The following is a 12,357-nucleotide window of genomic DNA, read 5'->3' on the forward strand; positions in this document are numbered from 1 at the left end:
GGAAAGTGGAGTAACTTTACCCCAAGCTAAAAGTTATGGAACCATTTTTCAGACCCAGGCATGTCTACCTCCAAAGAGTCTCTTGGCACTGCAGTATAAAATTTAGCCCAAACCCTCTCTTTTCTGTGAGGCTTTTCTTAGCCATGGTATTTTATAGTATCTTCTACCTCCTCTGAACTACAGAATATATAATTCTTATTACTCACTGGGGACAAAATATATTACTTTTTATTGATAACAATTTTTCATACATATGTATCTTGTATGGCCTTCCTCAGTTAGATAGCAGTACTGTAATTTAAAAAAAACTGCCAGCAATACCATTTGATTAGTGTTAAGAATAATTAAAAATTTCCCTGTAATCTCAATTTTAAATGTGCTGTAGTTTCCTTTTATTAAATAATAGTGTATTATTGATAACATTTTGATTTTATGGGTTGAATAAATTGAAAATCATGCCCTAGCCGGTTTGGCTCAGTGGATAAGTCGGCCTGTGGACTGAAGGGTCCCAGGTTCGATTCCGGTCAAGGGCACATGCTTGGGCTGCAGGCTTGATCCCCAGTGGTGGGGGCATTCAGGAGGCAGCCAATCAATGATTCTCTCTCATCATTGATGTTTCTATCTTTCTCTCCCTCTCCTTTCCTCTCTGAAATCAATAAAAATATATTTTTTAAAAAGTCATGCATTCTGTAATTATGGTTCAAAATTGCTACTTTTAACTATGCCCTCATTCTCTCTTCCTATGAGTAAAGAAAAATTTTTAAGTCATATTAGCTTGAATAGAGCTATACATTTGATTATTAATAAGTACTTGCATGTTCTAAATATTATATATCTTGTATAAATTTGGGTGAAATTTTGTAACTTTCAATTCACTATAAAAATATTTCTGGTTTTATAAATGAAACTACAAAATTGTACATGTAATAAGTAAAAACTTGTTAGCAGTTCAATTGTTAAATGAGCTCTGTGGCCTCAGTGTGTTAGTCATTTGGTGCCGTACTTTTCCTTGTTCAAAAATCAGCTCATTAACATGTTACAGGTTGACTAAAGGCTTATTTCAGGTAATTTTGAATTTAGAGAATGTTTTTAAAATCTAATAGTATATTTCACTTCTGTTTTTAGCTCATTATTTCAAATAATATAAAATGTTAATAATGTAGTACACAAACATTAAATATATACTACATATGAGGAAGGGCCTTAAAAATTATTTTATCCAATCTTCAATGCCATATTCCCTTCTGCATTGTTCCTAACAAATAGTTCAACATGCTGAGCCATTCAGTCCACTGTTGTGTAAGACAGCCCTTTGTAATATTGAATTATTACTGTTTCTAGTTTTTCTTATTCTTGGGATGAAATCTACATCTTTATGATTCAAACACATTATTATGTATTCTTCCTTCTGTACTCCAAAGTTTCAAACATTTGAAGGTTGTTAATTGTATTGACTAATTGTTAGGCTAAGCATACCAAGTTTTCTCCTTATTTCATCATGTGGCATGCTGGAACTCTTATGAATGTTTTGTATTTTTTTAGTGTTTCCTCTCAATATACATCCATAGTAAGATACTACCTGGATGATATGGATATACAGTGTACTCTTCTTCACTTGCGTTATAAACTAGATGAGAAGTAGGTATACATTTATACATTGTGTATAATATATATAGGCGTAAATACTACGATAATCTTAGATATAATATTTCAGTTAAGGTTTGTTTTGTAATTAGAATAACAGTTGTGAATGGTTTTCTCTTCTTAACCCAGTTGCATATATGATTAACTGAAGTTGTCATGTGTTCTCAAGGATAATTTAAATGGACATAGGATTTGTGAAAATTTGACAAATCCTAACTGTAACTCAGCTAGTGGGCAACATTATAATTTATTTATAGCTGTACAATATAGTTTTTAATGAACTAATATAGAACAATGACAAATTGTACTATATTTTTGTGTGAAATTATACTGCATGACAAAGGTTGGCATAATGTAATAAGTACCCACAAAATATTAACCTACTTGCAATAAATACAATTAATAATGTACATAAAAGAATGAAATTAAGCTTATTTTCTATCAGAAAAAGAATTATTCATGAACAGAAAGTGGACAGCATAGATTAGATGACAGGAAGATTGTATATAATCTGAATTACTGAGTGACCTAGAAAGCTTGCTCAGAGGGATTACATAATAATTATGTTAATATGCAATTATCACCTCATTTCTTCTATAGTAACCTCAAGATGTAGTGTACTGAGGGTGTTATAACAAGTGCTGATAGTTTGCAAAAATACTGATGTTTGAAATTTCTGAGACAATAAGTCTAGCTTCAGGCATATAAGTGATGATCTGTCATCTTGAAGACAGATCTGACCTTTGTGCTTTTTTTTAATGCTCACAGTATATAACTACAGGCAGTTATAGCTGTAGAACTCATTATGGTTTTCTAGACAGTGAAATATGTTTTATGTAGATTTAAAATTCCATTTGCAGCTTTTTATAAAGTGTGTGAGTTTTCTAAAAGAACATTTTAAAATTCAGTTAAAAGAAAATTTCTATGATTATGTGATTACACGAAGGACACAGTGACACAGCAAATTCATTGAAATTTAGGGGTTCCAAACAATATATAACATTAGTTTGTTTATTAATTTATTAGTTTCCCTTTTTTAAACTTAATGAATAATGCCTATCTTCAAGTATATCCCCTACTTAACAATAATATTAACATAAAATGGTGTTGGTGGCTCTGTTACGTATATTTGACTATGTAAAGACAGTTGGAAAAGCTATATGAGACAGTGTGAAATTAGCTTACAGGTCAAATGCTTTCTTGCCTGGATGCCACATAATCAGCCATGAATGTAGGGAAATAATTTTTATGTTAAAATTCTAGATCCATTCAGTACAATGTATTTTGATGATCCATTGTTTTGCATTGTATCTCGATGCAACAGCTGAGTCTTGAATATTATTAAAAATGTATTTTGAACATTTTCAGTTAAAATAAATTCTGAAAATTAAAACAGGAAAATTGTTCATTGTTGCTAAAATACCAGCGTAGTGAGTGAAGTGCTTATAACTTAACTGATGGAGTAGATTTTTAATATTTGTGTATTAATAATAAAAATTCTGAAAAAGAGTAACTTATCTGTTTTTGAGTAGAGATTGACAATCATTAGTTTGGGGGCAAGTCGTATTTTTCATTATATAGGTGTGAAGTAAAACTTGGATTGTTAAAGACCTCATTTTATTTTTTTAAATATTTAATTTGATCTTTTGTTTTTCTGTTTGCTAGATGTATTTTGTAAAGAAAAGATCTGTTAGGTACATATATTCTTTTTATGTTTCTGAGCAAAAACAGTTCGGTATCTTCAGAATGTGAACTTATGTAAGGCTCTTATAAAGCCATTCTGGTAATGAGGATGCAGTCTCCAAGCCGACATGAATGTAGTTTGTCACCCTGCTGTTCAGGGGTTACCAATGAAGTTGCTTTAAATGGGAAACGTCTGTTCTATCTCTGAACCTCTAACACCAGAACAGATGGGTAGAACATGGAACATGGAAGGTTTTACCTCTGAGGTGGTAACAGTGAAGCCACTCATTAACACTGAATTTACCACTTCGTTAGCAACGTTGCTTCCTGTTGAGAAAAGCTAATATAGGCTTTCAAATTGACTGAGCATATATTTGTCTACCTCTGTGATTATAATAAGTAGGAACAAAAAGTAAGTGTCTTTCAGTTTAGTTTTAAAAAATTTTGTTGTCCATTTCAAATTTATGTACGATTGTTCCTATTTGAGCATTTGACTTTTCATACCAAATGTAATGAGAAATATCAGGAATGGATAATAGTATATGATCAGTGTTTGCTTTTCTTTTCACTGACATTTGCACACTCTATCCTAACACATGTTTATGTGCTGCCCATTTTTAACTTCTGTGTATGTGATGAACAGACTCCTGCTGGGTGCTGCATTAGCACCATTTTGGGGTGATATCATTGAATATGATCTTATTGAAAGTCTGTTTTTATTAATTTGGAAGTTTGCCAATCTCAGAACAGAATACTAAGACCTATGAGGGGCGGAAAAATGATTGTAGGTATAAACAATAATGCCAAAGAAAGATATTTGTAATGTATGTTGTATGAAAGAACACATCTGTTCATAAGATAAGGTTGTATTTATAAGTGCTTGTTCCAAGTTCTGAAATAAAGAAGTAATTAGAAATTTTTTTTTTTGAATTAAACTTAATGTTTTTCCAAAATTGGTAACCTGGAAGATATTAGAAACAATACACTTTATTGAAAATGTTTTATTTCTAATTTTTGGATTGTAACTTCCTGCTGTCTTAAAGTGCTATTACTCATTATACCAATTTAAAATACTATAAAAAATGGAAGGTTTTATTCTTTATCTGAGAGGAGGAACCTAGTCTGTCTTGTTTACAAATGTATCCTTAATACTAGAGCAGTGCTTGGCATGTAGTAAAAGCTCAATAAACATTTGGAGAATGAATGAACTGTACTTACTACTGTGTACAAAATGAAAAGAAATATGGGATTTTATGCCAGTACTTCAAATAGTTAATACCTAGGGTTTTCAAATAGTGGGTTCTTTAAGTTGTACTTGAGGATTATTGGGTATTTTGAAGGCCTTGCTATAATAGGTGAGTCAAGAAATCAGGACCACGATGAAATTGGCATTATTTGAATAGGCAACCCAGATTTCATAGAAATAAAACTGTTTTGTTTTGTTTTTCTATACTTTAGGAGCTTTTACTTTGGTTTTGCAGTTGTGTTTTTATTCATTCAACACTATTCCTTTATTCAACGAATTCTGTCTGAGGACCTATACCAAGTGCTGTGTTAGATTTCAGAGACATGAATATCACTAGGCCACAGTCCCTGCCTTCTAAGAACTTACATTCTTTTAAAAAGACAATCTGTGTATAATGTGGCCATTTCTAAGTGCAGAGTAAGAGCAGAGTATAAGGGAACTCTTAATAGTAAGGGCAGTAATTATAGCCATGGTATGTATGTATGTCTCCCAAACTTTCAGCAGTCTTTTAAAAAAATATTCTGTCTTTTCATAAAGATTACAGCTATTGTCAAAAATGTCTAAAATTTTTTAATCTACATTTTAATATGAAGTAACCTAAAATCGTAACATACAATGTTTCAGAGTAAAAGTTTTAGGCCATTGCTGTAGACTGTCAGATGACAAATGAGAGACTGCCTTTAGGGAATGCCTAGAATTTGGGGCCTCAGGTTATGAAAATTTAAAGTTACATAAAATTTTATTAATTTTAACTTTACTAATTTAGAACTAAGGGTAATTTATGTGTGGAATGAACAAAACCCTGTGAATAAGACATTTTTAAATTAGAATTTTAGGAGAATGAAACATTGATAACAAAACATCCTTAAATTTAAAAAAATTTTTAAAAAATTCTTAGATACATTAGCCATTGATGTCGATAGCAAGTAAGTTTCTTTACTGAACAGTGTCTTTTTACCTTCCTTCAGGAATGAACTCTTAAGTGACAAAACTTACTTCTCTGCAGTATTTAACAATTTACATTATACTCTAGTATAGAGGGACTGTCCCTAATAAACCTACTTAAGTCAGATAATTTTCTTTTTATTAAGCAATCTATAAATGAGATTTTAAAGTGTTTTTTTCACCTGTAGCATATTTATTTATATCATGTGTGTGTCTGTATATGTGTTTATGTTGCTTTTTCCTAGAGATTTTGGATATATGTGGCATTGAGTTGTTGCCGAGCACGAAGAAAAAATTAATCTTTGAGACACTTTTAAAGTCTTTCAATTTTTTAAAGTATTTCTTTATTCTTAGGAAAATTTTAGGATTTCAATATAAAGAGTATAATTAAGCTAATAAAAGTGTACTTTCAACTCTCCATACATTCTAATAGTATTTTTTCATGCAAATCTAAATTTTTTTTTTCCGTTTTCTAGACTAAATGTGTTAAATGGCTTGCCAACAATATGGATGATTTGAAGATAAACACCGATATTACTGGTGCTAAAGAAGAACTCCTAGATGACAACAATTTTATCTCAGACAAAGAGAGTGGAGTTCATAAACCAAGAGATTGTCAGACATTTCAGAATAGTAACACGTTCACTCTGCCTGAAGAACTGTCAAAGGACAAATCAGAAAAAGCCTTAAGTGGAGGCCAGTCTGCTCTATTTATACATGCTGGTGCTCCTACTGTTTCTAGTGAAAACTTTAACTTGCCTAAAGGAGCTGCTGTTAATGGACCAGTTTCACACTCCTCCGTAACTAAGACTTCCAATATGAATAAAGGCAGTGTTTCATTAACCACTGGACAGCCTGTGGATCAGCCAACAACAGAATCTTGTTCAACTTCGAAGTTGGCAGCTGATCTTCAGTTGTCTACACCACAGAAAGCAAGTCAACACCAAGTTTTGTTTTTGTTATCAGATGTACCACATGCTAAGAATTCAACCCATTCCATTAAAAAACTACCTACCTCTGCTTCAGTTGGTTGTGACATTCAGAATTCAGTAGGGATTAGTATAAAGTCAGATAGCACTTTAATAAATCAAGTAGAGGTGGGTGAGGATAGTGAAGATTTATTGGTAAAAGATGATTGTGTCAATACATTAACAGGCATTTCCTCAGGTACAGATGAATTTAGGTCAGAAAATGATACAAACTGGGACCCCCAAAAAGAGTTCATTCAATTTCTTATGACTAGTGAAGAGACAGTGGATAAAGCTCCAGTTCATTCTAAAGTTGGTCTAGAAAAAAAGAGAAAGCGAAAAATGGATGTAAGCAAGATAACTCGTTATACTGAGGATTGCTTTAGTGATTCTAATTGTATACCCACTAAGTCAAAGATGCTAGACGTAGACTTTCTGGAACAGAATGAAGGACTGCAAGCAATAGACTCACAGAAATATGCATTATCAAAAGTGAAGCCTGAAACAGCTGATGAAGATGTGGAATCTGTGGATGCTTTTCAACATCTAATTTATAATTCTGATAAGTGTGGAGAAGACAGTTCATCTGTTCATACTAGCACTTTTCTTTCAAGTACCTTAAAAAAAAAATGTGAAGAAAATGATTCCGAGTCACCTGCTACTTTCAGCACCGAAGAGCCATCATTCTACCCCTGTACAAAGTGCAATGTGAATTTTAGGGAGAAAAAACACCTCCACAGGCATATGATGTATCATTTAGATGGAAATAGTCACTTTCGCCATCTTAATGTCCCAAGGCCATATGCTTGTAGGGAATGTGGGCGGACATTTCGAGATCGGAACTCACTTCTAAAGCATATGATTATTCACCAAGAAAGAAGACAGAAGTTGATGGAGGAAATTCGTGAATTGAAAGAGCTTCAGGATGAAGGAAGAAGTGCACGATTACAATGCCCTCAGTGTGTATTTGGTACCAATTGCCCTAAAACATTTGTGCAACATGCTAAAACCCACGAAAAAGATAAAAGGTACTACTGCTGCGAAGAATGTAACTTCATGGCAGTTACAGAAAATGAATTGGAATGCCATCGAGGCATTGCCCATGGAGCAGTGGTAAAATGCCCTATTGTCAGTTCTGATGTAGCCCAGAGAAAAACGCAAAAAAAGTCTTTCATGAAAGACTCTGTTACAGGATCATCCAAAAAATCAGCTGCCTACGTATGTAAGATGTGTCCTTTTACTACTTCAGCCAGAAGTATTTTGAAAAAACACATGGAGTACTTGCATTCATCATCATGTGTTGATTCATTTGGTCGTGCTCTTGGACTTGGTAAAAGAAAAAGTAACATCCTTGAAGAACCTGAAGACAATGAGAGCACTAAACCATTAAGCAAGCAACAGTCAGCCACATTTCCAAAGAACTCTGCTTTAAAACAAGATGTAAAGCGAACATATGGATCATCTTCACAATCAAGTAATTTTTCAAAATTACATAAGCGGCCACACAGAATACAAAAAGCTCGGAAAAGCATCGCCCAGTCAGGTGTTGTAAATGTGTGCAATCAAAACAATTCTCATAAGACTGTAATGATTAAAAGCAGCATTGACCAAAAACCTAAGTATTTCCACCAAGCAGCAAAAGAAAAATCTAATGCCAAGGCAAATAGCAACTATTTATATAGACACAAATATGCAAACTACAGGATGACCAAAAAATCAGGTGAATCATATCCTCTGCATTTCAAAAAAGAAGAAGCTGGTTCATTAAATTCTTTACATCTGTTTTCTTCATCAAGTAATTCTCACAACAATAGTTTTATTTCAGACTCTCACAACTCTAACACCAAAAAGCATGAAAGCTTCAAAGACCGCAGGCGTGTATCTGCAAAGAGAGCAGTTAGGGAATCTAAGAAGGGAAGTTCTGCTGGAGGGGAAGACTTAGATAGCTATCCAGATTTCTTGCATAAAATGACTGTTGTTGTTTTGCAGAAACTTAATTCTGCTGAAAAGAAAGATAGCTATGAAACAGAAGATGAAAGTTCCTGGGATAACGTTGAGTTAGGTGACTACACTACACAGGCTATAGAAGATGAAACTTACAATGGTATTAATCAAGAACATGTAAATTTATTCCCTCTATTTAAAAGCAAAGTGGAAGGTCAAGAGCCTGGAGAAAATGCTACACTTAGTTATGATCAAAATGATGGCTTTTATTTTGAATATTATGAAGATGCTGGAACTAATAACTTTTTGCATGACATACACGATTCTCAGCATTTAGAAAATGCAGAAACTTCATTGTCAAAACATAGTTCTGTTTTTCATTGGAGTGATTTGTCTCTTGAGAAGAAATCATGTCCTTACTGCCCAGCAACATTTGAAACAGGTGTTGGATTGTCTAATCATGTTCGGGGACATCTTCATAGAGCAGGATTAAGCTATGAAGCCCGTCATGTTGTATCACCAGAACAAATAGCCACCAGTGACAAAATGCAACATTTCAAACGAACTGGCACAGGGACACCTGTTAAGCGAGTTAGAAAAGGTAAGTTTTCCTATAGATACTTTGGGCTAATGTGTCTGTATTCAAATTCAAAGGATTTAAAAGTTTTGCTCAAGTTCTTAATTAGCATCACATAATTTCATATTTCAGAGTTAATTGGCTTTAAGATGGTCAGTTTATAAAAAATTCTGATATTACTCTTAAAAAATTTTTTTTAGCTATAGAGAAGTCTGAAACCACTTCTGAACACACTTGTCAGCTCTGTGGAGGTTGGTTTGATACTAAAATTGGATTATCAAATCATGTTAGAGGCCACCTGAAAAGACTTGGAAAGACCAAATGGGATGCTCACAAATCTCCAATCTGTGTTCTGAATGAGATGATGCAAAATGAAGACAAATATGAAAAAATCTTAAAGGCATTGAACAGTCGTCGTATTATTCCCAGACCATTTGTAGCTCAAAAACTTGTATCAAGTGATGATGACTTTCTATCTCAAAATGTTATACCTCTTGAAGCATACCATAATGGCCTAAAGACTGAAGCTTTATCAGTGTCTGCATCAGAGGAAGAAGGGCTGAGTTTCATAAATGAATATGATGAAAAAAAACCAGAACTGCCCAGTGGAAAAAGGAATCAGTCTCTTACATTGATAGAACTGCTTAAAAATAAAAGGATGGGGGAAGAAAGGAATTCTGCTGTCTTTCCTCAAAAGATCCATAATCAAACTGCAAGAAAGAGATTTGTTCAGAAATGTGTTCTTCCCTTAAATGAAGATAGTTCGTTGATGTATCATCCACAAAAAATAGACTTGACTATGCACTCAGGTAAGAGGACATTTATGACTATCTTACATAATTTAAACAATTTACCTATGCTTATTTTATTGGAATATTTATAGAAAATACTTTCTTTGAATTTTCTCAAGCTGCTTTTTTTGCAGAGCAGAAATTGGTTATACTGTTACTTCTATAAAAATCATCAGTTGATGCTCACCAGTACTGAATTCTCTGTGCCTCATTTCTTGGTCAAAATGTAAGGTGAGAACAAAAGCAAAAACAAACAAAAAGCTGATCTGTAAAAATAAAATTTGCTGTGTCTGGGGCATGGTTCTATGGATGGGAGGTTGACATTCCAAAGCATAACATTACCCAAAAGGCAAAACCTGTCATATTTTTTTGCCAGTGGTACAAAGTGAAAACAAAAACTCTTTCAACTGAGTGGGTTGGTGTCTGTTGTGTGTTGTGATGAACTGAAAGAAACTTCTCCCTTTCCAGTTTCTCATGGTACCGTGGGATAGTTTGGTTTTAGAGAACTGTTGTATGAAACATTTGTTTGGGGCTTTAGTTTTTACAATAGTGTTCTAATGGAACAGAACAGATGGTTTAGTGTAGTGCTTGTGCACCAATAGTTTTTTCATTTTCAAAGGAGTATTTTGTATATGTTGGCAAATGATGTGGTAGATAAAGTACCCAAACTTTATTTGGTATTGCTAAGTCTGGTTTATACTTTTAGACTAGAAAAATTTTGTGTCTTTATAGGTTTCTTTTGGAGGTTAAGAATGTTGAAGATTAACTTAGAGAGTCTCATCATTTTAGCCCTGAGTTGAATGTGTTTAAGGTAAAAGTTGGTCAGTGGGTTAATACTGAATAAAATTACTGTATTGTTGATTTGTTTACTTTGGGCCGACATTGGGACATCCCAAATATTTGTAAGGCAGTTTTGATTTAAGGAAAGATTACCTTGCTCTGTAAGTGGTCTGAAAAATAGTTTATCTTGTATGGCTTCTGTTAACTGTGTTAACCAAGTTGTAGTACTCTTCAGAGAGATAAAGCATAATTGTGGCTATCATAATGTTGAAGATACCAATTGAAATGTGTTGGGAGAATGAGAGTTGTCTGAGAAATTAGGGATTTCTTATTGTTTCAACATGTTTTCTTTCCTGTGATGACTAAGATATTAGTTTGTTGATCATCTATTTAACACAAAGAATTTAGCAAACAACTTCAAATCATTAACTTCCAATATTGATTGCACAGAACAATGAAAATAAAATGCCCTGAATAAAATGTTGTGTCTAACAGCTATTCAGTGGTGGGTTTTACCACCTTTTTACCCAGCCTTCATCAGAAAGCCTAATTTGGTATTGAGCCTTTTATGGTTTTGTGGGTAAAACACTTCAATTACCACTTCGTTAACTAAACTTTTTAATTTTTTAAAATTGATAATGCTGTGAGCTTTGAAACTTCTCAACAGAGCTATGCTATCCAAATCACAGGATTGTATTTTAGGTTTAGGAATGATCTGCGTTAACACAGAAATCTGCAAGAAAGTGATAGTAAGTGTTAAGTCTAGAGAAATTCCAAGGTTCCAGACACTTCTCTTCCACCTTTCCTAAGAGCATGGGTTGGCTCTAAATACTAACTACAAACTAATAATAATTAACTAAATTTCCTCTCCTTAAGCTAATTCAGTGAACGCTTTTTAAACCATCCATATTGTGCTACTTTTCTTCACACTTCTAGCTAAGAAAATTTCACTTTTTGAAGTGAGAACTGGATTATAGTTTTCTTTTGAATGATAGGTATGCCTGTGAAGCTTAGAACATGTGTGCATTGCAATACGACGTTTACAAGTGCTGTTAGCCTGTCCAACCACTTACGCGCTTATGTACGAAAGAAGAGTGCTGGACTTTTGACTGGTACAGGTATGTTTGAACGGATAAAACACAGCAAGTCTGTTTGATAAATGAACTTTTTTTCTCAACAGACTGGTGCTAATTTAGATGATATTTATGGCTTTCTTTGGTACGCAGCGTTGAGTCTGAATACGCATTAAATTTTGGCAACTTGTAAACTGTTAGATATAAGTTTAAACAAGTTCTTTTCTTTTTTTTTTTTTTTTTTCTTTTTGGCTCTTATTGACTTAGGGGAAAAATACCACCCAATAGAGGGGTGGAACTTTTGAGTATATATTATTCCCATTGATCATTAAATTATACTACTTTTGACTCTTAAATTTATTTTTGTTAATAGATTCTTTTTGGTTAAAAAAAAGAGATTGTAATTCTAGCTTGGGGAAATGTTTTATTAGATAAGAAATGAAATTTCAACTATGTAGCTTGATTAGAAAACTAAGCAAACTAATGAGTTTTTATTAGTCTATAGATAAATCTTTAAAGGGGCAGGCCTTAGTAATGGCTCATATTAACAATTGAATAGATTTTTCTTTTAATGCCCCCTGCACTGTCTTTAGGATAAATAAATATAGCTATCCACATAAATGTTAACATGCACATTTCTGTGTTATTTTTGGTTGGTTAGCAGGTACCTCTTCATATTGCTAGTTTGTGAAATTTTTATTAGCTT

At 33.2% G+C, this 12,357-nt stretch overlaps 1 protein-coding gene across 1 annotated transcript in view; it reads left to right on the forward strand.

The window, feature by feature from the left end:
• ZNF644 (zinc finger protein 644) overlaps positions 1–12,357 on the forward strand; it is a 136,138-nt gene that overhangs the window by 102,393 nt on the left and 21,388 nt on the right. Inside the window, 3 exon segments of the mRNA XM_079777005.1 lie at positions 5,995–6,011; positions 6,014–9,031; positions 9,208–9,816. Of these exon segments, the coding sequence (XP_079633131.1) occupies positions 5,995–6,011; positions 6,014–9,031; positions 9,208–9,816 (3,644 nt within the window).

This window comes from Cnephaeus nilssonii, assembly GCF_951640355.1.
Source record: "Cnephaeus nilssonii genome assembly, chromosome: 7".
NCBI lineage: Eukaryota > Metazoa > Chordata > Mammalia > Chiroptera > Vespertilionidae > Cnephaeus > Cnephaeus nilssonii.